The 27,844-nt window shown below is 53.5% G+C and overlaps 10 protein-coding genes across 11 annotated transcripts, besides 2 other annotated features; 5 read left to right on the top strand and 5 right to left on the bottom strand.

Moving 5' to 3' along the window:
* Positions 1-688: 688 nt before the first annotated feature.
* Positions 689-4,558, bottom strand: EKO05_0001714 (uncharacterized protein; the record flags this gene model as incomplete). The annotated part of the gene is made up of 1 exon (XM_038945045.1): positions 689-4,558. The coding sequence occupies one exon, from the start codon at positions 4,556-4,558 to the stop codon at positions 689-691; it is 3,870 nt and encodes a 1,289-aa protein (XP_038802468.1).
* A 1,248-nt stretch (positions 4,559-5,806) lies between these two features.
* On the top strand, positions 5,807-7,805 carry EKO05_0001713 (Phosphomevalonate kinase; the record flags this gene model as incomplete). Its single annotated transcript, XM_038937278.1, has 2 exons — positions 5,807-6,102; positions 6,704-7,805. The coding sequence occupies 2 exons, from the start codon at positions 5,807-5,809 to the stop codon at positions 7,803-7,805; spliced, it is 1,398 nt and encodes a 465-aa protein (XP_038802467.1).
* Positions 7,806-7,973: 168 nt separating this feature from the next.
* Positions 7,974-8,000: a tandem repeat.
* Positions 8,001-8,419: 419 nt separating this feature from the next.
* Positions 8,420-9,154, bottom strand: EKO05_0001712 (60S ribosomal protein L35, L29; the record flags this gene model as incomplete). The annotated part of the gene is made up of 5 exons (XM_038937513.1): positions 8,420-8,561; positions 8,617-8,769; positions 8,827-8,891; positions 8,953-8,967; positions 9,152-9,154. The coding sequence occupies 5 exons, from the start codon at positions 9,152-9,154 to the stop codon at positions 8,420-8,422; spliced, it is 378 nt and encodes a 125-aa protein (XP_038802466.1).
* Positions 9,155-9,562: 408 nt separating this feature from the next.
* On the top strand, positions 9,563-10,297 carry EKO05_0001711 (protein transport protein gos1; the record flags this gene model as incomplete). The annotated part of the gene is made up of 2 exons (XM_038937228.1): positions 9,563-9,625; positions 9,695-10,297. The coding sequence occupies 2 exons, from the start codon at positions 9,563-9,565 to the stop codon at positions 10,295-10,297; spliced, it is 666 nt and encodes a 221-aa protein (XP_038802465.1).
* Positions 10,298-10,474: 177 nt separating this feature from the next.
* EKO05_0001710 (Mitochondrial ATPase complex subunit atp10) lies at positions 10,475-11,431 on the bottom strand (the record flags this gene model as incomplete). Its single annotated transcript, XM_038945044.1, has 1 exon — positions 10,475-11,431. The coding sequence occupies one exon, from the start codon at positions 11,429-11,431 to the stop codon at positions 10,475-10,477; it is 957 nt and encodes a 318-aa protein (XP_038802464.1).
* A 282-nt stretch (positions 11,432-11,713) lies between these two features.
* EKO05_0001709 (DNA-directed DNA polymerase) lies at positions 11,714-14,118 on the top strand (the record flags this gene model as incomplete). The annotated part of the gene is made up of 2 exons (XM_038937293.1): positions 11,714-12,418; positions 12,466-14,118. The coding sequence occupies 2 exons, from the start codon at positions 11,714-11,716 to the stop codon at positions 14,116-14,118; spliced, it is 2,358 nt and encodes a 785-aa protein (XP_038802463.1).
* A 217-nt stretch (positions 14,119-14,335) lies between these two features.
* EKO05_0001708 (zinc-finger protein) lies at positions 14,336-16,396 on the bottom strand (the record flags this gene model as incomplete). The annotated part of the gene is made up of 2 exons (XM_038937493.2): positions 14,336-14,578; positions 14,630-16,396. The coding sequence occupies 2 exons, from the start codon at positions 16,394-16,396 to the stop codon at positions 14,336-14,338; spliced, it is 2,010 nt and encodes a 669-aa protein (XP_038802462.2).
* Positions 16,397-17,302: 906 nt separating this feature from the next.
* Positions 17,303-17,911, top strand: EKO05_0001707 (uncharacterized protein; the record flags this gene model as incomplete). 2 transcript variants are annotated; one of them, XM_038937091.1, is made up of 2 exons in its annotated part: positions 17,303-17,515; positions 17,759-17,911. In XM_038937091.1, the coding sequence occupies 2 exons, from the start codon at positions 17,303-17,305 to the stop codon at positions 17,909-17,911; spliced, it is 366 nt and encodes a 121-aa protein (XP_038802461.1). The 2 variants fall into 2 exon arrangements, with proteins under 2 accessions (XP_038802461.1, XP_059491719.1); XM_059635736.1 differs by having other exon boundaries at positions 17,587-17,911.
* A 717-nt stretch (positions 17,912-18,628) lies between these two features.
* Positions 18,629-18,666: a tandem repeat.
* A 390-nt stretch (positions 18,667-19,056) lies between these two features.
* EKO05_0001706 (uncharacterized protein) lies at positions 19,057-20,839 on the bottom strand (the record flags this gene model as incomplete). The annotated part of the gene is made up of 4 exons (XM_038937637.2): positions 19,057-20,334; positions 20,388-20,550; positions 20,614-20,697; positions 20,748-20,839. The coding sequence occupies 4 exons, from the start codon at positions 20,837-20,839 to the stop codon at positions 19,057-19,059; spliced, it is 1,617 nt and encodes a 538-aa protein (XP_038802460.2).
* A 2,086-nt stretch (positions 20,840-22,925) lies between these two features.
* On the top strand, positions 22,926-26,371 carry EKO05_0001705 (uncharacterized protein; the record flags this gene model as incomplete). Its single annotated transcript, XM_038937417.1, has 2 exons — positions 22,926-23,872; positions 23,920-26,371. The coding sequence occupies 2 exons, from the start codon at positions 22,926-22,928 to the stop codon at positions 26,369-26,371; spliced, it is 3,399 nt and encodes a 1,132-aa protein (XP_038802459.1).
* Between the last annotated feature and the right edge of the window lie 1,473 nt (positions 26,372-27,844).

Here is a 27,844-nt window from a genome sequence, read left to right as displayed (position 1 = left end):
GCAGATATCGAACTCAGGATCGAAAAGATTGGTTGTGATCAGCAGGAATACAGCAGCTTGCTCACGACAACAGCGCCATTCTTTGACTAAGCTGATATTTGAACTTGTGATTATGTTCGGTAAATACGACACAACTGAACGACACATGCACACACATCGCAACATAATGCCGCTGTTGATGCAACCTTATGGTATTTAACTTTTCATTCATGCAGGCCGTACTCTATGCCATGCAACCGCCAACCGGACCGTCTAGAGAGGAGTGGTATATCCAGGGTATTTTACAGCTAACAGCCAACGAGACAAGTCGCGCGCAAGTATATGCTCATGCCCAAAGAAACACCATCGCTAACCATCATGTACAGTATAGAGCGCCAGCCCAAGGAAGTAAGCTGCCGGGGAAGCAAGCTGGCCCCCTTGGATGCGCCGTTCCCCCAACCAGGTATCTCGCCTCAAAACAATCAAATGCGCTGACGCCGTCGCTGGAAAAAACAGCGAGTAAAAAACAACCCGAAGATATTGAAGGTGCCCCACTACACCTTGGAAGGCGAGGGGCAGTTTAGAAGATTCTTTTCAGCCGTGGCTGTGTCGGCCGTCGCGGTAAAGGGAATAAAGAAGGTATTATCTGAACTTAATGGATGCAAACAGAAGCGAAAACACACCAGGCCGGCGTCGTATCCTATTCAGCTTACGCAGCAAGCTCAGCAGGCGCCCTGCCACCGCCGACAAGCTCAAGGATCTTGCCAGCAACTGCAGCTGGGTAGCCGCGCGACAGACCCTCGTTGACGACCGCCATAGCAGCGATACGGTCTTCGACGGCCATGTAGGCACGCGTCATGGCCTCGTAAGTGCTAGGCTCGCGCCTGCTCTCAGGAACAGACTCGTAGATGGCCTTTGCCTTCGTGATGTCCTGCGCCAGTGCCCAGCCGTGGATGAGCGAGTTGGCAATGTACGGCGTCATCTCAACACGGCGGGCACGCATGTCTGTAAGAACAGCATCGGTGCTACCGATCTGGTGATTGGCAACCATAGACTCAAAGAGCGCTTGATAGAGACACGCCTGAGGGCGGATGCGGGTATCGGCAAGCACGGAGTCGAAAAGACGGCGCGCTCCCTCCATGTCGTGCGCAACACAGCCTTTAGCGTGGATCAGAGAAGAGTAATGGACTGCTTCTGGCACAGCACCTGTAGTGCGAACTTGCTCCAGCACAGACTCGGCGGCGTCCATGTCGATGGGCTCAAGGGTGGCGTAGGTGTCGATGAGGAGCTTGTAGGTGTGTGTTGTTGGTTCGATGCGCTTGGATCGCATGCGCTCGTAGTAGGCAAGAACCTTGCTGCGGTCACGCTTGGTGGTCAGGAAAAACTGCATCATGCTGTGGTAAGGGGCAGGCCGGGGCTTGTAGTTGGGCATGCTCTCCATCTCCTCGAAGAGCTCTTCAGCAAACTTCTCGTCGCTGACGCGGCAAAGGGCATTGACGATGGTGCCGTATGTGACTGAAGTTGGTCGAATGCCAAGGTTGCGCATCTCAGAGAAGTAAAAGAGGCAGTCATCAATGCGACGAGCTTTTCCAAGCTTGCCGATCAAAGCGTTGTAGAGGAAGGATGAAGGCTCGACACCCTCAGCCTTAGCACGCAGGAAGATCTTGACAGCCTCGGTGGCCTCGTCAAAAGTTTTGGTAGACTCCTTGAGCGTAGTGATGTAGAGGCCAAAGGTGTTGGCGGTAGGAGCAGCACCCATGTCGAGCAAGTCCTGGTGGTATCGACCTGCAAGGTCGCGCTGACCGCAAGTAAGGCAAGCAGCAACCATAGCGTCGAGGATAGTAACCCAACCGTAGCGTACGATGCGGTACTGGGGGAGGAGGGGAACATCCTGCTTGGCAAGATTGAGGATGTCGTGGGCCAAGTTCAGGCGATCCTCCTTCGCAGCGGCAGTGATAAGCTTAGCGTAGGTAAAGAATCGAGGGTGGCGACCAGCCCGGCGCATGTTCTTGAACTTCATCAACGCCTCATTGAGGTGAGAAGCAGTACGGCCGTGGGTTTTCTCGAGCAGCTCGGTGATGGCAACAGAGCCCTTGTTGTCGGTAGACGCAGCATAAGGGTCGTACTGGTCCTCGAAGGTAGGTGCTGCAGGTGCGACCGGTACCGGAGCTGGATAAGCAGCAAACGTAGCAGGAGAGTACATCGACTCAGGTGCTGGGTGCTTGTAGCTGTACCATCGATGCTGGAGATCACCTCGATCGAGGCTAGTAAGCGCCTTTTCAACAAGGCCTGATGTGGTCTTATTTACCGGCGTGCCGGTGGTGGTGATGACCTCGAGAAGATGAGCGAACCGAGCAGCGTGAGCAGCGTCGACTTCGGCACTCTGGAGAATGATTCCAGATTGGACCTGCATCAGAAGCGTGACGTCGTCGAAATTGAGTTGAGCGATGGCCTCAGGTCCCATTCCAGATAATAAATGGTGAGCAACTGGGGTGACTAGGCCACCGTTCTCAATCATCGTCCACATCAGCTCCATGCTGGCCCGCGGCTGAAGGAAGATGCCACGCTTCATCATGAACTGACCTATCACCTCAATAGCCTCGTCGATGTGCTCGACGACCTCCATCTTCGCCTGGGAGCCCGACTGTGTGTCGCGGATGCGATCGAACATCTGACGACCTTGGCGTAGACCGCGCTCAGCCTGACCGCTACCAATGAGCGCAATGCTGTGCATAGCAGTGGGCTCGATGAAATCAGGCTTGGTGGGCGAGAGCTCAAGCATTCTCCAGAATATCTCAGCAGCCTCAATGTTTCCATTGCGGGTGTGCATAGCACCCATGGCCATGGCGGGGCGGGCTAGATCAACCTCTGCGGGAAGAGCATCGAAGGCTTCGGTAGCGACATCCATGACATCGCGGTCGGCAGCCTTGATGCAGATAGCAGCCATGGCGATGTGCTGGGCCTGGGGGCTCAAGGACTCAGTGGCATAAGCGTATGCCTCCTGGAACGAGCCGTTCTTCAACCACGTTGGCAGAAGAGCCTTCAGACCGACTATGTCGCGGAGAGATGTGACGTCTTCAGGTGTGGCGAGTGCTGCCTCGACCTTGGCCAAGAACTTCTGACCACCGTCCATGCGATCGCAGGTGGCATAAGCTCTAATCAAAGCAGCATACACATCCTTGTCCTTTCGGACGACATGTACATCGCCGTTGTCGTTCGCGACCGCAAGAGCCTTGTACTCGTCAAAGCACTCAACAGCGCTTCTCAGATCACCAGACTTACCGAAAGCGTGGATCATGGGCACGAACATGTCCGCAGCGGGCGTCACTTTACGCGACTCCATGTGCGAGTAGATTCGAACCATATCCTCCACGCGCTCGCCTTCTGCGCAAGCAGTGACCAGCAAACGGTAGGTCTTCTCGGAGAGACTACGGCCTGCTTCAACCTTGATGGCTGCGTCGAACAACTTGACAGCAACAGAGAGCGACCCGTCTTCGGTAAGGATGGCGTAGTCGGTTTCATTCGACTGCAGCATGAACTTGCCCTCCTCCTCTAGACCTCCGTAACGGAGACGCTTCTCTTCGTAGACCTGGCTCATAGAAACGACCTCCAACGATCGCACGGAGAGGAGCTCGATGAGAGCTGTGTAAGTCGCTGTATCGGGGGCGACGCGTCGACGGAGCATGTCTGAGTAGACATCAAGAGCCTTGGGCACGACCTGGTGCTTTGCGCGGGGCAGATTGATCGCAGCAGATAGAAGAGCGTTGTACGCGGCAACGGAAGGCTTGATTCCATCGAGAAGCATGGCTTCGAAAACGGCTGGTACTTCAACATATTTGCGGTTCGCTGCAAGCTGCTCCAGCTGAGCGGTGTATTCCTCGATCTCATCGAAAGGACTGGGGAGGAGAGACGATGGCGGTGTGTAACTAAGATTCGTTGAGCCGATGAGGGTGTCCGGGAGTTGCGCGGGGGTTGCCGACCGAACCTCCTGCACTGGTGATAGTTGTATCTCGGCCCCCTTGATTGCCTCGTTCACTGCCTTAATTTTTGCCGCTTCTTGCGCAATCGCCTCGTCAACCTGCGCAAGTGCAATCTCTTCTGCCTGCTCATCGCCCACGGCCTTCTTAAAGTCTTCTACCTGGCTGGTGCTGTAAGCGCGACTGACACCAGCCCGCGCCGGGGCGAGCTCGGACGCCTCTTCGACCGCAGTGTCCGTATCTTTTGCCTCAGCAGCATCCTTGGATGCATGCTTGGGGTCGTACTCGATGAGCTTACGGAACTGGTACTGCGACCACTCCTTGTCTTCTGTCTTTTGCGTCTTCTGCCATGCTGTGTAGTAGGCAGCAAGGCCTGAATCCTGATGCTCGTGTGCGCGTGCGGCATCAAGCGCCTTTATGGCGCTTGTAGTAGAGTTGGACGCAAAGGCATATTGGTTCTTAACACCTTTGCGGTATCGATCGTGCTGGAGAGTGGCGAGAGGATTGTTCTGGGAGACGCCGGCGACTACAGACTGGGCGTAACCGTGAGTGAAGCCTTTCGCAAGACTCGTACGCGCGAGGGAGAAGCTCTTAAAGACCATTTAGGAAATGGAGCGACCCTTCAATTGGGAAGGGCGAGACTGCTGGAGTCAGTACATGAGCGTCAATTGCTGTCAGTGATGGAAAAAGCCGAGACTCGATGTCAATGCCACTCGCGAAAACAGTCGAAAATTTGATGGCTAGGCAACAGCACGTCGCTCGCGTGCGCATTCCTCGATGTCGAAGCAGTTCCACAAACACTGTCAGGGATACGTACTGGTATCCTCGAGGTCGCCCGGCAATTTCGCAGGTTCATTTGACGATGACCGCCAAACAAACGCGCAAGGGGATTTTAAGGAGTGTGTTGTTGGGTGGAGTCGTGGGTGGGTAAAGCTCACTAAGCTCTACTGCAGACCCGTATCGTGTGTGTGTCGACAAGGGCGAATTGATTGGATGTGGAGAAGGTACAGAAGGTACAAACATAAGAAAGACACGCTGAGGCCACAAGGGAGTTAATATCAGCCACGAGGGCAAGTTGCTAGCGGGAGTCACAGGCCAGAGTCGAAGATTCGAGCAGACAGATAGTACTCGTCATGGGAGGGTGAGAAAGGCCGACGCGACAACGCTAGGCTTCCTAACTTTTCTCTTGCCGTAGCGCGCTGTACCGAGTCCGGTCAAGCGGGCTTGTGGCTCAGCTTCGAAACACTCCAACACGTCCCGTCACGGGGAGGTTAGGGGTGCTCCCGGACGAATCGGGAGGCGCGCCATTGAAATGTCGGTGGCGGCGTCTCTGCTGTCACCGAAGCCCGTCCAGGCTTTCTGGGTGACTCAGTCAGCGCGACGAGAAAGCAACGGCAGCGCAGCGGCACTACACGGCTGCACCCCGCCTCAGCACTGAACTGGAGAGGCAAGGAGGCGGCACCTGATGTGCAAAGTCCACCACGCCAGGACTAGAGAATTGAAATACGATGGACATGTTGAGTCGTGCTGCCTGGCAGATCGAAAACGTTGCACGTGACGTTACAAAGTCTTGTTGTCACAATTTCGAAGGGTGCAGATCGCGGCTCCAGGGGTTGGTGTCGGTGAGGGCCTTCTTCAGCTGCACTGTCGTTCTGGCTGCATTTCCTGCCCAGTTGCGGCTTCGTGGCAGCAGGCGCGGCCCACAAGTGCGTCGCTGTGCGCACTCGCCTGCAACTGCTCTCTTCGCACAGATCACCGTCACCACCATCAATCAGACCCCTCGTTCCGCGTACATCCCTCCTCGAATCAACATCCTTACCCTTCCGTCTGCGCCCACATTTCACTTCCACATGAGTGCCGCCAGCACTTCCTCCCACGCGGAGGCGCCGTTGACCCCAACCGCCGTCTCCTGTCCGGCAAAGGTGCTAGTTGCCGGAGGCTACCTCGTGCTCGACCGCAACTACACTGGCCTGGTCTTTGGTCTGGATGCAAGAATTCATTGTGTCGTCGAGCCCATCAAGTCAACGTCTGGCGTTTCGATCAGTGAGATTGTCGTGAAGAGCCCACAATTTCGTGATGCTATCTGGGAGTATGGATACAGAGCCAAGGAGGCAGATGGAGGCATTGGCGTGAATACGTTGAGTGTGTGAGTATTTGATGTTCCTTGACATGTCATCACCATCCTTCTGCTTTCCCCATACATGACGTTATGGCTCCTTTTCGTGTTTTCTACACACTTCTTCCCAATCTGGACACAGCCGCTCGGTTCGTCCAATCAGACGGGTTTGAGCAATGAGTGAGGATCGAAGCGACTACCATGTCAATTTACCACGGACTACTCTACAGTCTTCCATCGAAGCAGGGATTAGTTCCGCGAAGCCCTTGAGCTGTCCAAGTACGTCTTCGAACAGGGGTGGCCATGATAGACAAGAGTGGCCGCAGTGAAGCATCCGTCTGGAGGTCATTGCTACATGGGTTCACCGCACACGAGATCATACATGGTACTCGTACAAAACACCTTCGACATTGTTCAGAGTGTGGGCAGCCAAGTTGACCTGCTGCACTTGAGTGAGGACCAACTCGAGTCTTGGAGCCAGTCTCGAATACTAATGCCACAGCTCGCTGCTGTATACTGATATTCTTTCTCACATCGCATTTCTTGTTCGACCCTTCCATATCCCACTCGCCATCTCGAACAGGCGTAATTTTTATGGTATTGTACAGCACACATCTGACAACATCTACAGTGGCCACAATCAGCCCCTCTCCCGTAACCCGTTCATCGAGACCGCCCTCACCTACGCTCTAACTTACATCTGGACACTCACCGCCAACCACATCATAGCACCCGCTTCGGTTCGCATCCTCGCTGACCAAGCCTACTACTCTAATCCAGGTACTTCCGTGTCGAGTTCCCGCTTCCTCGACTTTGGCGTATCCCTCAAGGAAGCCCACAAAACGGGCCTCGGATCCAGCGCCGCTCTGGTGACATCCTTCACCGCAGCAGTCCTTAGTTTCTACCTGCCAAAAGACCTCTTTGATCTGGAGAGCGAGCGCGGGCTGACTATCCTCCACAACCTGGCACAGGCAAGTCACTCGTATGCCCAGGGCAAGGTCGGCTCCGGCTTCGACATCGCCAGCGCTGTCTTTGGATCATGTCTGTACAAGCGATTCTCGCCCTCTCTTCTTTCCTCGCTCCCGTCGCCCGGCCAGCCCGGCTTCGGATCCAAACTGCGTGAACTCGTCGAGGGCGAATGGGACACTGAAATTGCCAAAGCAGCGATCAAGATGCCTGCGGGTCTGCGCCTGGTCATGTGCGACGTCGACTGCGGCTCCGAGACGCCCGGAATGGTCAAGCAGGTGCTCAAGTGGCGCGCCGACAAGGCGACAGAGGCTGAAGGTATCTGGCAGAGACTGCAGGGCGGTAACGAGGCACTAGCTGCGGAGCTCACGCGGCTTGCCGAGGAGAAGGATGAGAGCGAGGGCCGGTACGCCAAACTCGCCGTCATGATCGAGGAGAACAGAGCCTGTATCCGCGACATGGGCGTCAAATCCGGCGTGCCCATCGAGCCGCCGCAGCAAACCGCGCTGCTGGACTACTGCACCCGCCTACCCGGTGTCGTTGGTGGTGTAGTCCCCGGCGCTGGCGGATTCGATGCCATCGTGCTGCTGGTCGAGGACAAAGAAGACGTCCTGGACGCCCTGAAGCAGAAGCTGAGTCAGTTCAAGGCAGACAACGTACAAGCTGAGGGCCCGAAGATTGGCCGGGTCGGGACTGTGGATGTTAGAGAGGAGATGGTCGGTGTCAAGAGGGAGGATCTGGTGCTGTATAAGGTGTGGTCGACTTGAGTGGGAGGGGAAAGACGGCAAAAGTGTATGTTATAGCGCTTCTTTAATTCAGGAGTTCACTCTGTTTCTGTAGGTGTGCTTGATTTCAGTACGTGATTGAGGTGTATTCGATTACTCGTTTGAAACGGCACTGAAGTGTTGAGTCCCAGATGCAAGTCCTGTACTCAGATGTCAATGTCAATGTCAATGTCAATGATGATAATAATGATGGCCCGCAATTGTGTTCGTGGGATTGCGTGCTAGCATCCATCTAGTTCCTCAAGGCTGCTGTTTCGAGGCGAGTTGAAGTCGCTTGGTGTGTTCACAGATGGCAACAGAGAACTGCGTTTGAACACTCCGGGTATATCCCATCGATTGAGTTCTGTCATACTTCGTCACAGACCATTCCTTTCATTGTCTGAACTTTTTGATTCGTATTGATCTTGACATGGACGCCAACCCATTCCCGTTGAAGATCGCTCCGTCCATTCCTGACTCGCCACGTCACCTCCCCCAACCCCTGTGAAGATGGTGACTAAGGGTACATTGGTGTGTCGCTAGCTGGAAAAGCCCCGGCAATGCAATGCTTCGTGATAGACTAATGAAGAAAGGAAACCACCACCGCTACCGCACATTTATGCCTTGACGGCGTACTTGCGCTGGGGGAAGTGGATGTTCCTCTTCTTCTGCTTCTCGGTGACGAGCGACGACTCGTGCTTGGTGAGCCTTCGGCGGATGGCACGGGTCTGCTTGGATCGGAGGTCGAGGGGGAGGTACCTGCAGGCTGTTAGAGGTGGATTCGCGGTGTGGTGTGGAGTCGGCCTAGACGCACTTCTTGCCCTTGTAGAAGAGCCTCAGCTGGGCGCGCTGGTTGGCGTTGATGACGGTAAGGACCTTCGCGATACCCTTGCGGACGTCATGGATGCGGGTGAGCTTGGTGGATGAACCTCCAGCAACCTTGGCAGTCCTGAGCGAGATCAACTCCCTTGGAGCCTGTCAGCATGCTGTCCCGTGCGATGCGTGTTCCTGCGCTGCGACGTACGACTTGAGGTCGGCGAGCTGGGTCGCAAGCTCATCCTTGGACTTGTTCCAGAGCTGGGCGGTCTTCTGCGGCGGCTGTGAGTATGCGTGCGAGCGATGTGGACGGAGCGAGCGCGGGTGTACGTACGACCTTGGACTGAGACTGCAGTGGAACGTTAGCAGAGATTCTTCTTCGAGTTGTTCTTCTTCGTCAATTTGACATGCTGCGACAGCAAATTTGCGACACGCCTGGCGGAGAGATGGCACGACCCCTCCAGCGTTCCTGTCCGTCTTTCTTCGCAATACGTGTGCCGTGCAGAAATCGAAAATCGAGAGCGTCCACGTACCATTTTGACTGTTCCGTTAGTATAACCGGGTGTTGTTGATGGGGTCTCGCGTGTCGTCAATCTTGAAGTCGAAATCAATTTCGAGCGAGGCGAGCACCCACGGTGGCCCTTGGCGAGTGATCAGTGCGGACTTAGTCCCCACGCGGTTAGCGCCACCAGGCAGGTGCGACCGCGGCTATGATGCCAGAACACCAACTCATGCAGCTTCACAACGCACGCTCCCGGCAATTCGTGGTTATTGTACCGGTTGATCTGTCCGTGTATCCACCAAAACACTTGTTTACGCTGCAAACATATCGCTCAGTCACACGCTATACCTCCAATTTCGCCTCACTTCGTCTAGCACTTACACCCAGCGGCTGAGGATCCCTTCAGCTGTTGGCACTTCCTGCACATCTCCCGCTTTGCGTCATGTCTTCCACCGGCGGAGGATGGGCGCAACTGCGCCAGCAAGCACGTGCTCTTGAGCAACAGGTGCGCAGCCCATGCATGGCTCTCGGTCGCAGCCATCTTCAACAGCACAATCTTAACACGGAATCGTAGACAGAGACACTCTTCCATACATACTCGCAATTCGCATCAGCACCCAGCATACCGCAAAAGCCCTCCGAAGACGAACTACGGACCGAAACAAACCTGCAAGAGCTGCTCGAGAAGAGAGAAGCACTTGTTGGCCAGCTATCGAGACTGCTAGACTCCGAGTCGTCTTCCTCCGCTGTAAAGCTGAACAACCTCGCTCGACACCGCGAGATCCTCTCAGACCACCGCCGCGAGCTCTCTCGTATTAGATCCACCATCACCGATGCGCGTAACCGAGCGAACCTCCTCTCCAATGTCAGAGACGATATCGACCAGTACCGCTCTGCGAATCCAGAGGCCGACTACATGCTAGACGAGCGAAGTCGCATTGATAACTCGCACAATGTAGCCGACTCGGTGCTCAGTCAAGCCTACGCTGTCAACGAGAACTTCAGAGTGCAGAGGGAGACGTTGACAAGCATCCAAAGGAGAATAGTAGGCGCTGCAAGCCAAGTACCAGGCATCAATAGCCTGATGGCCAGGATTGGATCGAAGAAGAGGAGAGACGGTATTATCTTGGGAAGCTTTATCGCGTTCTGCTTTCTGATGCTTCTATGGTTCTGGTAACCATCCGAGCCAGCATGACTTTTGTTGGCGTTCGAGCGGCGCGGATATCCAGGATTCTTTGCGCAACGGCATGCGCCCGGCGTACAGGCCTATGTAATGACAGGCGATTGCGCCTTATGATGTACAACTATGTTTACAGCTCCTGTGAGAGCACCATGCATCTTCCTGTCCACTTCCTCATGCAAATGCCTTTCTTGTCTCCACCAGTTTCCTGAATCCCTTGTTCATATCCTGCATCTCGGTCCCCTCCGCATCGCCGCTCCCCGCCCACCTTATCCTACACTCCTCATCCACAACGTATACATACCCGACTCTCCCGTTCAGCAGCCCAATCGTCTCCCTGATCTTCTCGCTGACCCCCTTCCTCACAACAAAGTACCTTCCCCACTCCTCCTGGCTCCTCTTCGCCTTCAACTGCCACTTGAATAGCGCAATGATCCACGCCTTCAGACTGTTCTCCTCAATGTTGATATCCACCATTTGCGCCACACCTGCATTTTCCCTTAGTATCTCCTGCAGCTCTGGATTCTCCGTCTTGCCCGTAAACGTGCGCGCCTGAGTCTCGCCCCACTGCGAGCTATACACACTAACAACGCTGACCTTGCCCTGGAGGACATGCGTCGTGTCTGCCTCAGCCTGACTCAGCGTCTCGCCGTGGAAGTTGGGAAAATACAGCGCTGCTTCTTTTCGGAAGATGCGCGGGTTCGCCATGAAGGTCTTGCCTGACCGGTACTTGCGGATGTTTTTGAAGTCGCGGAAGTAGTTGGTTCCCCACTTCTCGACTAGGTCGGCGCGCTTCGCGAGGTTGCGCTGCGACATGGTCATGCCGCTGTAGTCTTTCTTCACGCGGATGTTGCCAGTGTTTTCTCCTGCTTGTGGTGGGTCCGGGAAGCCGATTGGGCGCCCGAGGGGTTTGGGAACGAAGACATCGTCGTCTTTTGAGGGCGGCGGTGGGGGCTGCTGTTTTGCGGGCTCGGTGACCGATTGTTTATATGCGCGCGAGGTGGTGAGGGTTCGAGTAGAGAGTCGCTGTGCGAATGGGCGGAACGCAGATCGAGTCTCGCACCGGAGGCATACAGTCGATGAGCTGAAAATCGCATGCTGCATGCGCGCTGATATCCGGGGTTGTAACATGGTGATGTGTGGAATGAGTTGCGATCGATTGGAGCTTTGCGGATGGTGGAAGTGAGTACGAAACTGATGCTCGATGCGGGTTGAGTGACACGTGCCGACGTGCTTCCGCGTTTGGCCTGGAGCGCGCTGTTGCCTCTCTTCGACACCACCCTAACTTCCTTAGCGTAAATTCCGCACTGTAGATGAGCGTTACTACTACATTGGCTGCAAGAATTACTCTGCCAGTTTCATACCTTGATCTGTGCTAAGCATCAGCAGCCATCTACCAGAGCATCATACAATATGTCAGGTAAAGAGCTTGCAGCTAAGGAAGCATACTTCAAGGAACAGAGTCTCTTAGATATTTCAGACGATGAGATAAGCTACAATGACGAAGCCTTCGACAGGATCGAGAGTGCAATGGCCGAGATGCCTCCAACGAGACTCGCGCGTCAACCAAGCAGCTTCCTCGGACCAACACCAAAAGAAGTGAGAGCAGACTTCGAGGCACACACGACACGACGTCGTACAACAATACGAGACGATGCTAAAACTTTGAATCGATCGGCTACAGTTCCCGAAATAGAGTTGACACAAAGCTTTCCGGTCACTAAGCCACGAACCAAACAACTGTCTACGATCGAAGACAACGCAAATAGCAAAATGAAACGCATCACATCTTTGCCCAATATGACTGGACTAGATCAAACGCCCTTCTACCAGCAAATGGGCGTGGTACCACGAGAGCTCAAGAACGGAAAGAACGTCAAGCTAGCAGACAACATCAAGCTCGAACCTGAGTCGAAGCAATTACTGCGAGGCAAGATCGTCTACTTTTATCCTAACGATGATATCAGTATGGTGCGGCGGACGCGTATTCACAAGGTGATCCAGCTCGGAGCAGCCTGGGTGAACAAGTGGAGAGACGACGTCACACATGTCTTTGTGGACGATGTCAGCTACACGTACACACAACTGCTGCGGCATTTCAACCGAGCAGGCTTTCCAGTGCGTCGTCTGTCAATTGTTGTACCATACCCACTGACAATGAGTAGAAGAAGGTAGTGTTAGCCAAGTTCGATCCTTTCATACCACAATGTATACAATTTGGCACGCTCATGGACCCGTCTGCTGCACGATTCAGCATAAAAGGTGCGCCTCAGCGAGGTCAAGCAAGTCAGATGCCGAAAAAATCACTAGCTGCTTCCGAAACTTCAGGCGAATCGCAGGCTTCGTTGAAAATTAAATCACCAAAGAAGCAGAAGGGCGCTGTCCCATCTCAGAAGACGGATTCTATTCCCACAGAAGGCACCCCGAGCCAGGCTATCGAAAAGATCCCCGAAAGTCCGTTTCAAGAAAGGGTCGAGGATAGCTTTGTGATGCCTTCGTCGGAAATTGGTGAACAACTCCCTGAAGCTACAATTCCCGGTGCTTCTTTTGGGGATGAGCTCTTGCAGGCCATACGAGAAACCAAAGCGATCGCACATCTCCCGATCGATGACGAAGATGATGAAAGCACTCCTACCCCGAGTGTGATTGGTGCAGACGATATCGACTCAGGTACCGATGACGAGCTTCTGGAGATGCCAACGAAGTCTCGAAAAAAGCAGTATGCTATCTCCGCCATATCTGCGACTGGCAGAAGCAAAAAGAAAGGCTTCGATCAAAGCAGTTTCCAGTGCATGGATCCAAGCACCAACGGCTTTTCTTGCCAGAACCCGAACACTCGCACTATCCAGATCCTCGAAGAGATGGGTAGGCATTACGACCAAATGCAAGATCAGTGGCGCACACTGGCCTATCGGAGGGGAGTCAACACGCTCAAGAAGCAGACAGTAAGGATCAATACAGCAAAAGAGGCAGCAGCTCTGCCATCCATTGGCTCTAGGCTTGCCGAGAAGATCGAAGAAATTGTGCTGACGAACCGTCTCCGCAAACTCGACAACACCAAGGACGATCCGCTCGATCAAGTGCTCCGTCTCTTTCTGGGAGTATATGGCGCTGGTCTAGTCCAAGCCAACAAATGGATACAAGCCGGCCACCGCACGCTCGAAGACCTGTACAACAAAGCCAAGCTCACCGAAAGCCAAAAAATCGGTCTCGAGCACTACACCGACTTCAACTCGCGCATGCCGCGTGCAGAAGTAGCCGCACACGGCGCCATCGTCATCAGCGCCCTCAAGAAAATCGACCCAACCTTCCAAGCCACAATAATGGGCAGCTACCGCCGCGGCGCTTCGGATTCAGGCGACATCGACATGCTGATAACGCGCCCAGGATCCTCGCTTTCACACCTGCACACGGTTGTATTCTCCACGTTGGTCCCACACCTCTTCCGGACCGCTTTCCTGACAGCCTCGCTCGCCACGTCCCGCGCCGCCGACGCCACAGGGTCGAAATGGCACGGCGCGTCCTGTCTCCCCGGCTCCTGCGTCTGGCGCCGCATGGACTTTCTGCTCGTCCCGGAGTGCGAGATGGGTGCTGCGTTGCTCTATTTCACGGGTAATGATATCTTCAATCGCAGTATGCGCTTGCTGGCTCGGAAAAAAGGGATGCGGCTTAATCAGAAGGGACTGTACAAGGATGTGAAGCGTGGTCGTCGCGGGGAGAAACTCAATGAGGGGGTCCTTGTCGAGGGGAGGAGTGAGAGGAGGATCTTTGAGGTCTTGGGTGTGCCGTGGAGAGAGCCTCATGAGCGTGTTTGTTAAGTTGGAGATTGAGGATTGGAATTTGGTGGGACTCGGAGATTTGCGTCACCGATACATGCAATAAGCTCGTTGGATGGAGTGTATCTGTTTCTGTGTATGTTTTTCTCCAAACATGCTGTCGTAATATTTTATGCATCAGTGGTATCAAGTTCTAATCATGCTAAATGATTGGTATCCAAAGTGTGCTGTCAAATCCAAGGTCAACGACCTTCCAACACTACCCAACAGATCCTCTCCCTTTCCGTCTACTCATCTTCCCCATCCCCTCGTCCCCGTTTCTCTTGTGCCAATTGTCAATCTCTCTTCGCACGCTTCCCCTGTAGCTTTTGTACTCCTCGCTTGCTTCGACCAGCAGCTCGGGACAGTGACCCGACCGGCGCAGATGCCGCTTGAGGTTTTCCCAGCGGCAGTCGGGCTTGAATGTGCAGTTTGCGTGGGGGCAGCGGTATGGACGGAGGGTCTGGGGGTATCGTTAGCATACGAGAATGAGATCAGAGGGTATAGTACGCACCTGGTGGGTCCTCTCGTGCTTGCTCAAATTGCTGCTATCTGCACATGTAAACTCACAGAACCGACACTTGTGCGGTTTCTTCCCTTCGTGCAGCGCGCTGATATGGGTCTGTAGCTGCGTGTGCGTCGTCGTCGTGTACCCACAGCGATCACACACGTACGGTCGCTCACCTGTGTGCGTCCTCTCATGATTATCCTTTGCTTGGTTGGTAGCGAATGTCTTGTCGCAGCCCGCGTAACTGCATGCGTAGGGTCGGTAGCCTGCGTGGCCTAGCAAGTGTCGCGAGAGCTTGGAGCGTTGCTTGAAGTCTTTGGCTGAGGCGTCGCAGCCTTCCCACTGGCAGAAGCAGGAGGTACAGTTGTCGACGTGAGCGGTTTTGATGTGCTTATGGAGAGCGGAGGCGGAAGGGAAGACGGCGAGGCAGAGAAGGCCCGGGGCGTGTTGCCATTTGCAGGCGCGGCTGGATTCGCCCGATGATGTGCTGGAGTGGTTTGGAGTGTCGACGATCGAGTTAGTGTCTATCGAAGGGGTGGCCGTGAGAGAGTTTATGGGATTCATTATCTCGTTCTGGATGGCCGAAGCTAGGGAGTCAAGTTTGCTGGCACCAATGCCGTTGGAAGGGAAGGCGTTCTCAAATGAGGAGCCGGGAAGCATCCATGAGTTGTCATTGAACCCTAACATCGAATTGTCAAAGTGGTTGCTGAACATGTTCGCACTCGACATCCCACTCATAGTCGTTGGCGAGGTGGGCTGACTGTGAAGCCCAAAGTTCATGAAGCCATTGGACAGTCCGTTGCCTCGGGCTATGGAGCTGTTCCATAAGTCGAGATTTTGTTGAGACGCCGCGGGATAATCTCCACAGGCTCTGCTCGGTCCATGACAGCAAGAGTTGTCGATATGACAGTGGTCCCCACTGATGTCGAGGAAGCAGTTGTTGGTGAATGTGGTCTGCCCGGGTGCAGGAGAAGGTTCGCTGGTGAAAGCGCTCTCTAAAGAGGTGTAGTTGCTAGGCGATAGCAGAGGAGTGGGGGCGGTAGAGGCGTGTGTTGAGGCACTGTCTCCGGCGAAATGTGTGTGAGCCTGAGAGAAGCATGGATAGGTTTCGTATGCTGCAAGCGGACCAGTATGGTTGGGATACCTTTCTTGGAAGTGGCAAGATGCGTTGTCGTAACAGTATATGGTGCCGGCGCCAGTGGGGGCTGAGTGTGCAAAGTGGCAGTCGTTGTCTGGGTCACCCAAAGGGCAAGGCTGAGCATCGCACTTCTGGCAGAAGCACGGCTGATCTGGACACGAGAGCTTTGTGCACTCAGGGTCAACACAACCATCTGAGCACTGGGGAGGGCTTTGGGAACAGTGGGGGTCGAAGCAGGCATCGTCTGGAGTACAGACGGCATCGCAGACATCGTCGCCTGGACACGCCAGCTCGCAGTCTGGCGGACAAGTAGCATCGAAGTTGCATTCCTGGCAGAACTTCTCGAAGCAGTCGTCTGGAAACTGCTGGTCTGTGCCGATGGGTGGGTGCGACTCTGCCGTCAGGTTGTGAAACTCGCCAACCTGGTGCGCTGAGGCCCTGCGCTTAGACGGGCGCACTTCCGGGCAATGACTGCAGCACACAGCCTGTGGATTGACGTGTTCAGCTGGGTACTCCTTCTGGCCCGTACCTGTCACCTGGGATGACGATTGGTTTTGGCGTTGGGCGTCATCACCGCTCAGGGCGGCCGCATCTCGCTTTGATCCAGCGAGCGGGACGGCTAGGGAAGTGAACATGGAATCAAAGAAGCCCTCGTCAAGATCAGGGTCTGAAGGACCGTTAGTTGGGGCCATGATGGCACGCGGAAGATTGTCGGGGACGTACATCGTCGATATGAAAGGGTGATATCTCAGTCTCTCACGTGCCAAGAGCTGTGACATTGGAGGACATTCAGGTACTCAATAGTAAATATGCGCGGCGCCGGTTCGTTGGAAAGAGAGGGGCATAGACGTCAACGGAGAAGGAGCGGGGTAAATGTAATCACACCATTGAGTACGACTTCTCGTTGAGCTTTCGTGTGCTGCAACGAGAGAACGAGAGCACGAGAGATGTTCCGGCGCAAAAAGTGCCATGTGCTCAGAAGAGTGAATAACACGGCGATGGTGATCCACTCTGTAAGCGATTCTGCCGTGTTGTCATTGGCTTCGACCCTTGTCGCCCTCCCGAAGACACGATCTGTCGCTCTTTCGCCGAACTGAACAGCTGCAGGTGCGTCGACAGTTGGTGTTCGAGTAGTCGCCGTCGTCGTCGTCAAGCGCAGCGAGACCCAATGGGAGGCCTCGTGCTCACAAACCGATCGAACACAGTGGATGCGCACGTGAGAGAGGGGCACAAAGAGTTTCGACCTCACATATCCGTCTCGCCATCTTTGCGTTCTCAACCATGGATCACCTTTACTGTGCCGAGATCAGTACCGTCCGTCATGTTCCTCCCGGTCCAACATCTCCATCCATCTTGAGCGGCAGCATCCCAGCGCCAGGTCCTTGGCATCTCAACTCCGGCTCGCGGCACGCACAGCCACTGACTTGCGTTCCCCCACCACGATGCTGACCTCCGCATTCCGCCTCTCCTCCATTCGCCAACCCTCTTAATCCCCACGCCCAACCTTCTCTCCAAATCTGCAATCTTACCTTGCGACACCCATGGGTAACCTCTGCGGCAAGCAATCGAAAGACGCCTTCGACGGTCCCGGCCGGACTCTGGGGTCGGCTCCCGCGCCTGCAACGAAGGCCTCGGTCCCTGCGACTGCAAATGCTGGGTCGAGCGCAAAGCGTACAGTTGGTGGGCCACCGAGGAAATTAGGGGAGAGCAATGCGGTCGAAGATCCTAGATCGGCAGCGGCTGCAGCTGCAGAGGTGCGTACACTGAGCAAGAGCCGTGAGGAGAAGACCATATTGATGAGGGCGTATATGTGACCGAATGGTAGTGGTGGTGGCGCATCGCACGGTATCAGGTTTGGTGCGACGATTCGGCGCAACGGGGTTCAGACGAAAGGCTGGAGATTTTGCGCCGAATCGTGCGCATTCGAACTGATTTCGCGCAGTACGCACCGCGCGCAAGACACGCGATGGGATCACATAGCTAACACTCTGAACCAGGCACGCGCAAACAAGACCTCGACCGGCGACTTGCAAAGGAAGCTCGATGCTCAGAAGAAACAGACGCGCGCCGGAGTGCTGAAAGAAATATCGGACCGGGAGCGCAGAGATCGACAGATCCAACAGAAGGCTGAGGAACTTACGCACAACTGAAGAGAGCCACAGTCGACGTATGACTCAGCTTGTACGTGCAAGTGTTCTTATTGCGGGTGTAATGAAGGAGAAATCAGCTAGCGCCGGCCAGTGACCATCGTTAGAGGGGGTTTTGCTGTCTTCTTTTATACATAGAGCAAGGCGTTCTGGAGAAGCCGTCTGAGATTTTGGCATTTTGTATCGATGTGCTCAACTTCCCGCTGGCTGGTGACCATCTAGTGTTATACTGTTTCACCGAGATTCAACGAGGGTCGAAATGTGTCAACAATGGCAATCAAGATATTTAATATGCGTTTCCATAAATACCTAGTCTTTCTCATGCTAATCAGTTTTTCTCGCATGTCATTCCCAAAGCAAAGCCGTTCCTCAATGTTCAGTCCCCAACCTTCCAACGTCCCCGTAAAGCCTCGTATCCAACAACAAGGGTATCGTAGCATATAAAAATTTAAGATTAACCATTCCTGGGCAAGGTGCAGAAGAGCGTTATGTACAGTGCTGCCCTTTGCCCCATTCATGTGCAGAGAAGAGAGACAAGTCGATCGCGAACGAAACGCGACAGGGTATAGAACAAAAACGTCGGTAGGCCAATAAAATGGCGAATGGTGCCCTCCGCTGATGCAATGTGGTTTGAGCCACTATGGGAAGCGCGGAAAAAGAGCGTATTAGACATCAATCTTCGGTCGTCAAATCGTCACAGGTGATGGAAGAGTGACGCCGGTTGTGCTGTGTTGTGGCGTGTTTTGAGTTTTGTGTTGCATGGGTATGCAGAAGGTCCGCGGCGGGTATCAAAGAGCTCAAATGCAAGATTGGGTGTTGTGTTCATCTTAAGAGAGGTGTAAGGCGTGTGATGCTGTTATCGCAGCGGCATTAAGGTCTCTCCGGAGAAGTATTGACAAGCGTGCTCGACCCCGAGGATTTCATGCCTGGCGTTCTGATGTAAGATGGACGTGGTATCGAGGACCTCTTCTTTGAATTCCGGGATTCGGTGGATCTTGGAACAGAGAATGTGCGCGAACGAGGTCCATCATAACCAGATCGAGTTGGAGGCGTAAACACACTGGGATTAATCAATAGGTCCATGTCCTGGGATGCAGAGAGAGTCGGCAGAACTGGAGCAAGTTAACGGATGCAAGGAGCGACATGGTTTAGGGGCTGGGAGGTGCTCTACCACCTCCGGGCCCATGTCCGCTGTCCGTGCTGTCCCCTTCTATTGTCTTTCGCCAGTGTTGTGGCAAGCACACACAGACCAGCGGAAACGCTTTGATATCGCTGTCAATCTCAGTCTGCGATCTTCGGCTTCCGTTGCTAACGCCCGAGTCGCGTTGTTCGGCTTTCCTTGCCTCCCATTGTTCTGCTGATTCGGCGAGCCTGACACCAGTAGCCCACCCATCATCCCAGATGCCAACAACCTTGAGCATATCGCCACGCTCCAACTCAAACTCGTCGCCGGCGCGTGGTTGGTAAGCCCAGAGAGTGGCAACAGTATCGTTGGGGTGGATGTCGTCTTGCGAGTAGTAGTCCTTGAAAAACTGCAGTTGCTCGGACTGCCCAGATGCAACGCCGTCAGGACTCGAAAAGTTGCGTCCGTCTGATCCGGATTGGGGCGAATTGGTGCTCGACTCAAGAGCTGAATGACTTGAAAGGGAACCTTGACGCTTGGGAAAAGCTGCAGCACCCGCAAAGTGATGGTGTCTCGAGTCTGGCGAACCGAAGGCACCCTGAGAGCCGCCAAACGCAGTCATGGCCATCCCTCTGTCGCTGTGTTGGTCCGAGGACGATGAGCCTTCTAGAGCTGACATGCGCTGCACACGGGCACCCGGTACGATCGAGGGTGGAAGCTGACCGTCACCGCCGTAATTCATAGGCGGGGCCTTTGCAGAGTGTCGTGACGGTGATGGCGTGTTGAGAATGCTGCCAGACTGACTTTCCTTCCTCTTACGGGCTTGCAGACAGAAAAAGGCGAGAGCTGCAAGGATGAGAAGTGCGCCTACGATTGCACCAATGACAATGCCTGCAATAGCACCTCCAGAGAGTCCGGATTTTGACTCGCTCGTACCAGCTCTACTCGAGGTAGCAGTCGGCGCAGTAGTTGATGTGCTGGTGGGGAAAAGTGGTGGCATTGAGACAGTCGTTGGTAGTTCGACACCCACACATCGTGCTTCAACGTTCGAGTTGACACAACACGAGCTCGTCGAGTTGACAGTGCTGTCAGCACAGTACGAGCAAAGGCCTTGCAAGTTTGAGCCGTAGCCGCATTCACTGGGTTCGTTGCGCGCTGCTTCGATGCAGCTGCCACTGAGAGAATTGGCCGGTAATGAGCAGCGGGTGAAATCGGCCCGTATTTGAGAGTGCGCGTTGCTGCCAGGGGTGCCACACAGTTCTGGTGTTGAGACAACCTCTTGTTCGCTGGTTGCGAAATCGGCCTGCGAGTAATTAGATGTTGGCATCTTCACAAGTACGTGGAGGCGTCACATACACAAGCACTTGCGCAAAGCGGTGTTGAATTGGCGTCGCTGAGGCCACATGGTCCTCGAGAGCTTTGCACGATGGCGTTGCAGAGTACTGTGGTTGTATAGCGAGCATACAGGTCGGTAGTATTACTGAGATCGACACTTGAGCAGCCTAAAATGTTTTGGTATCTGCGAGTCATGAGTATTCGTGCTTTCTGCGATTCAACGGGCACTTGGGAATGTCAAACTCACTGTCTTTGTGTGTAGGTGGTCGAGATGTAAGATCGTAATTGGTTGTCAAACGACTGTACGTCTGACACGAAGGACAGGAAAGAGCTATGTCACGTCAACTGATGCTCCAACCTCGTGCGTTCCCATCAACATACAAGTCTCCAGTCAAGTTGGTGCTGATTGATGCTGCGCTAAAAGCTGGACATGTTGACGAGCCCTGCAGCGAGATGCAGTTCTGCTGGGCCATTGTCGCCGGTATAGATGCGGCAAGGGCGAGAAGAGTGAGAGAGCCTGACGTAGTGCGCGATTGCTTCGGTCGAAGAGATTGTCCATCCAATTGGCGCGATTCATAAGTCGACGGGCATCGTGTGGCGCAGTCGCGTTGGTTGTGAGACATGTCGAGCTATGGTCGCGCGTCCAAACGTACAGCTCCAAGCGGGGCCGGAGATCGTGGGGCAGCGGCGAGGTGTTGAGCGCGGCGAGGTAATGTCGATAGCGGACGCGCAGCTTCACAAGTCCATTCGTAGCAGAGTAGATAGGGCGTGTGGGGAGCTAACGTGTATGTAAAGTAGACTATTAAATTCAAGCCCGCAAGAGTTGAGGTTCCTGTGGACTACGAAGGGAAAGAGCCGGGCTCTACCGCAACAGAGAAAGAGCGTAATGAGTGGGGAGTTGCGACGCTTGAAGGAAGAAGAACAACATGGGGGAGCAGTCCAGGAAGAGAGGCGCTGGTCGGCCACGGCCTCCTAGCTACCCGTGCAGGGACTAAGCCAATATGCCATGTGGAGCATGATTGGTCAGACCCATGCGCGCCGAAATGAGGTCCAGCTAGATTAATCTCTCCGAAAGCCTCAGACTCGTCTCACTGCCAGTTGATCGCTGCACCCGTCTCCAGTCCGGCTCTCCATGCGTGAGGGTGGACAACTTCGAAGTCACAATGGATGGGACCCGTGCCACCTCGCGTCGCCAGCGAGCAAATGTCCTTGCTGCTGCGAACGCTACACAGACCACGCAATAGGCAAGACAGCGCTTGCCCGCATTCGTTGAAGCACATGCCACCTTCAGACGAGCGTTCCTGGCCACGTCTCCTCCACTCGACCTCGTTGCTATGACCGGTCACCGCCGCATGAAGTCTGCGTCTTGCCTGAGACACCCGGACGCTCCCTCGACTTCGTCTCTCCTTGGCTCCTCAAGAGGATGCATGGTGAGATGCCAGGCGCGCACAGAGACATCCTCACGACCTTGCCTTGCTGCGCACATGTGGTGCCGAGGAAGAGGCTGCCTTGCATGATCCACTGTTCGGTAACGCGTCTTTCAACCTCCTCGCTTCGCCGTACGCGCACGGCAGCCATGTGGTGAGAGCTGAGCAAAGGGCTACGGTGCGTCTGTAGCATGTTCCACAGGGCTGCTAGCGATGTTGCTCGCTCCCAGCTGCGATTGATCTGCCGGTCCAACACCGTTACACAGCAACGGCGCCTTCCCTTGTGGTCCCGTCCCGCTCCGCGCCTGATCCCTGAACCAAACTTCGCCAAATTTCCGCCATGACGATCAGCACTCGCGCATCATTCAGCATGAACAACATCAATGCACCGGTGAGACATGGATAGCACGCACTCGTTGCCTGAACATGGAGAACTCTGTATTGCGTGTTATCTGCACTGCCGCCTCTGGCCTGGGTTTCCTCATTCGGACCCACTTCCCTCCACGAATCCAGGACATTCTCGTCCGCCTAACTACACAAATTGTCGTGACTGTCAATGTCAGTCAGGCTCATGATCGAGTGCCGTTCTCTCCCTGCGATTGCCGAAGATGTCACAAACCACCAGACCACTAAACATCAGAGGTTGTGAATCTAGACTCCGAGAAGCCTGTGCGCGACTGTCGAACAAGATACACGTTCGAAGAAGCAGCATGACATGATACAAGTTATGCCTGACGCGCTTTAAAAGAGCTCGCCTGAGCGTAAGTCGGCATCGAAGGCCTGCATGTGTGAGCCACTTCAGAAGGAATATGGCAGGGAATATGTTCCATACACCCAATCATGTACGCAGCATTGGCGCCCTTCTGCAGCTGAACCCGGAAAGCCGCGCGCAAAGCTCTCGGCTCGTGTCCCCAGCACAGCCTACCCATGCGTTGCTTCATTTAAAACGCGATGCATCGCACTCTGACCAGCTGCACCAGAGCACCCTCGAGGATCATATTTGCACGACAATTGACCGACCAGGCAACAGATGTGCGAATAGGAAGTCAACGCTGTCAGAGAACTGGAACTATACGCAATTCTATGTTTCCCGCCCTTATAACGTTCGAAACCAAAGCTACTCCAGCGAGAGATGCGACTGTTGGAGACTATCGATGGGCACACGTTCAACCTGACCAAGGACTACCCTAACGATGATGCGGTTCCCGCGTACGCTATACTTTCGCATACTTGGGGAGACCAAGAGGTGACCTTCGACGACTTGGTCAATGACAACAAAAATGGATATAGTAGGATACGTGCCTCATTACGCCGACTGCGACCACATTCTCGTAAAGTGGGCTACGACAAGATTCGTTTTTGTGCACAACAGGCAAAGCGGGATGGCTTGCGCTACTTTTGGGTGGATACCTGTTGTATCGACAAGAGGAATCTCACCGAGTTACAAAGGGCCATCAATTCCATGTTCCGCTGGTACCGAGATGCGAAAAAGTGTTACGTCTACCTATCGGACGTCTCTAATGCTGATCAGACAGAAGGCAACGAAACTTCAGCTTGGTTGTCGGCCTTTGTCAGCAGTCGATGGTTCACTCGAGGCTGGACTCTCCAAGAGCTGCTCGCTCCATCCGTGGTGGAGTTCTTCTCTAAAGAAGGTGTGTACTTGGGTGACCGTCTTGAGCTTCAGCAACATATTCACGACATTACCAAAATCCCGTTGTTAGCTTTATCAGGAGCTTCCCTGGTCGAGTTCAGTATCGAAGAAAAATTCTCTTGGGTAGAAGGACGTCAAACCACCTGTCAAGAGGACAAAGCATACTCGATGTTGGGCATTTTCGGCATTTTTTTGCCTCTCCTATATGGCGAAGGATACGAGAAAGCTCTTCAACGACTCCAGGGAGAGATTGCAGAGTCTCAGGGAGGTGCCATTGGCCCAGGTGCCAAAATGAAGCGCATGCCATTGTCCACTGTTCCATTCAAACGCGATAGCGACTTCGTCACTCGTGACAGTCTTGACGCAATACGTCGGTTGTGCGCAAAGCCTGCGGCTCGTGCAGCCCTTGTTGGTCTTGGTGGCGTGGGGTAAGCAGTACAGCCCTCGACTAGAGTAAGCGCTAAAGTGAAGACAGGAAATCCCAAATCGCTGTGGAGTATGCCTATCAGGTTCAAGAACAGTCGCCTCCGCCATGGATATTTTGGGTTCATGCCGGAACACAGGCGAGGTTCAGAGAAGGATACCGCACGATCGCAGAAGCAATCAAAATGGACGGGTGGAACAACCCAAAAGTAGACCACATGCGGCTTGTACGCACTTGGTTGTGCGACGAATCGAACGGACGATGGGTGATGGTGCTCGATAACGCAGATGACGTGAGCGTCTTCTTCCACGACATAGCACAAAGCCGTGTGGCCCAAAGTTCTGATGCACTATGGACGGAGCCACTTGTCAATTTCCTACCGCAGAAGTCTCTCGGCTCGATCCTTGTTACTTCCCGCAGCTACGATGTTGCGTACAGACTCACGGGCACCGAGACCAGCATTATCAAGGTCGGATCGATGAACGAAAAAGACGCGTTCGCCCTTCTTCAGAAGAAGTTCGACGGAACTATTGAGAAGGATGAAGCGACCGTATTGATAAATGCTCTCGAGTTTATGCCGCTTGCTCTTACTCAAGCGGCTGCCTTCATCAACTGCAGAAAACCGCGCATGAGTATCTCTAGATACGTAAAGGAGTTCCGTAGGAGCGATCGCAACCGAGCATACTTACTGGAACAAAATATGGGTGACAACCGTAGGGATGGCGAAGCATTAAACTCAATCATCGCAACATGGCAAATCTCGTTCGAACATATCCGCAAGCAGACACCCTCAGCCGCTCGATTGTTGTCGTTGATGAGCTTCTTTGACCGGCAGAGTATACCTGAATCACTTCTTCAGGATAGATACGAAGGGGAAAGCAACAAAATCGTCAGATTCGAAGACGACATCTACACATTGATGAGCTTCTCTTTCGTTAAACAAAGTACAGACGGAGGTAATTTTGATATGCACAGGTTGGTGCAGTTATCTATGAAGAAATGGCTAGAGCTGTGCGATGAGCTTGAGTACTGGAAGGAAATCTATGTGGCACTCATGAACGAAAATTATCCAACAGGTCAGCTGGAGGACTGGTCCGTCTGTCAGACGTTACTCCCACATGCACAGACTGCTCTAAAAAATCTCCCAGTCGGCGCGGACGCGTTGGAATTATGGGCGTCGTTGTCGTCGAATGTGGGCTGGTATATGGGTGGGATGGGTGAGTACGAAAAAGCCCACAAGCTGATACTTGAATCCTTCGAGGTCCGGGAAATTCTACTCGGGCCTGAGGACCCAGAAACTATTGACAGTCTTAACAGACTTGGCTTGACGCTGAAACAGCTAGGCAGATATGACGAAGCAACAGTTGTACTTATGAAAGCGCTCAAAGCGCACGAACAGATACGTGGTACAAACCATTTGAACACACTCACCAGTATGTTGAACCTGGCATCGATCCACAACGATCAAACGCAATGGGCAGACGCTGAAAAGCTTTTGAATCGGGTCCTGGAGATTTCTAGCGAGATGAAAATGGGACAAGATCATCCTTTTAAGCTGGACACTTTGACTCTTCTGGCGACTGTTTACAGGGATCAGGGTCGGTGGGTGAATGCTGCAGACCTGGAGGTTCAGATACTACAAACTCGCAAAATACAGCTAGGCGCAGACCATCCCTTAACGCTAGCCGTGAAGGGCAACCTGGCCTACACATATAGAAGACAGGGTCGACTGAAAGAAGCAGAGGAAATGCAGCTACAGATCCTTGAAAGCTACAAAACAACGCAAGGAGCAGAGGTAGAACTGCTGACTTTCAAGGCTCACCTGGCTTCAACATACAGAGCGCAAGGCAGACTGGATGACGCGGAAAAGCTAGAAGTACAAATCCTGGACATAAGTAAGATGAAGCTAGGGGTTGATCACTTCGATACGATGAACCGGATGGTCAGCCTGGCTTCGACATATTGGAAAGCAAACAAATTCCAGGAAGCACAAGAGCTGGATATCCAGACGTTAGAGCTTCGCAGGGAGAGACTAGGAGAGGATCACCCTTCAACTTTAGACAGCAAAGCCAATCTGGCGATAACCTACCGTGATCAGGGTCTTTACGACAAGTCCGAAGTACTAGCCAAAGAAGTACTTGAGATCCATAAAACGAAATTTGGACAAGACCACCCTACGACCCTCACTGCTATGGCCAACCTAGCATCAACCTATCGGGCCCAGGGACGCTTGTCAGACGCTGAAAAGCTTGCTGAACACACTTTGCGAACGCACATCAAAACACTGGGAGAAGAACATCCAGATACGTTGAGTAGTATGAGTAATCTCGCGATCACGTACAAGCGACAAAATCGTGGTCGCGAAGCCGTCGTTTTGATGGAGAAGTGTTATAAAACGTCCGAAAGGGTCTTGGGACCAGGATACTCTGAATTGCAAGGGTGGAAGGAACTTTTCGAAAGGTGGCAGAAAGAAGACGCAGAAACACAGGAGCAGAATCTTTAGGTTGGAGTGGCATGTACTGGCGCAGAGGAGCTGTCGTAATCTGATGGAATATCAACACCAAGTCGATCCAGACTTCACTTGTTACCTGGGCGCGTCAACACGTCTCCAGTAATAGAGGCTTTGAGCTCATCTCGGATCTTCTGAGCGGACCAAGGGTCTTCAGCAGGGGCGAGGATCCAGGCGACGGTCTTACCCAGCACGTTCTTAACCTTCTTGAGGGTTGAGATCCTACAGCCATTGTTGACCTGAACCTGGATTTTGTACACGACGGGCTCACCTATACGAACAATGGCCTCTTGGTTGTCAAGACGAAAGTTCCTGGACGGACGATCCTCCCAGATGGTACCCCGATTACGGATGCTGCCCTCCAACTTGTTGTCGGGAACATCATCGATCTAAGCACGAATGACCTTCTTAGGGCTCATGGTGCTTGCCGAAAATTTTCTAATACTGAGTAGATGGAATCGAGTCTAGAACAGGTCACTGGGAACGGTTGGTTGTTTCTCGCGGGCAATCGTGGTGGCCGACAAGAACCTGCTCCTGCAGACGATTTTATGAACAGTTTGCGCCTTGGTGTTAGAGCGAACATACACACTTCGGACCTCACGTAGGGACTCAAGATAGTGAAAGCGATGCAATCAACTCCAAGCGACACTTTCACCATTTTCATGCGCGCATACCACACATCTTCCCCTATAGAAAGCTTCTATCCCCCTTGACTTCGTCCGCACAGTCATCAATCACGCAAACACCACTACAAGTACCCATTACGACGTCCCCCTCAAGACTTCACGGAAACTACGGACGAACCAACGACAATCAACTCATGATGGCTGACCAATTAGCTCTAGCATGGAAGTACGACTGGTTCGGGAATCTGGAAATGGTCTGGGTGAAGGAGCCAGACATCAGAATTGTCGAATATATTGCATGCCGCGAGCTTGGGCTTTCACGTGAAACGCCCTGCGTGGTGACATTCTTAGCGGAAGGTGCTTATAACAAAGTGCACAGTGTGCAGTGCGGCCCAGATGTACACTATGTTTTGCGTGTCACCGCACCTGTCCGGCCGCAGCTCAAAACTTTGAGCGAAGTTGCTACCATCAAGTACGTTCAACAACAATCCAGTATTATAGTAGTTTGAGTCATCACACAACAACGAGCTCGGATTCGAATGGATGATCATGAATGAAGTTACTGGTTCAAAACTTGAAGAGCAATGGCGATCAATGTCGCGGCTGAAGAAGGAGCTTTTGGTGCGTAGGGTTATTTCCTCTGTCGCACAACTTTTTCAGATGCGATTCAATCATTTGGGCAATTTGTACACGACCAAAGATCTCCAGTGCCTACCATCAGCAGATATTCCCGATATCGTCTTGCTTGGTCGTGAGCACTCTGGCTTTGAGAACGGGTTCTGCCTAGGCAAGACCGTTTCTCGATCTTTTTTCTGGGGCAATCATTTGAAGTTCGAATCAC

The sequence above is a fragment of the Ascochyta rabiei genome, chromosome 2 (genome assembly GCF_004011695.2).
Source record: "Ascochyta rabiei chromosome 2, complete sequence".
Taxonomy (NCBI): Eukaryota; Fungi; Ascomycota; class Dothideomycetes; order Pleosporales; family Didymellaceae; genus Ascochyta; species Ascochyta rabiei.
Note: the sequence above shows the minus strand (reverse complement) of the source record. Positions and strands in the feature narration are given on the sequence as shown.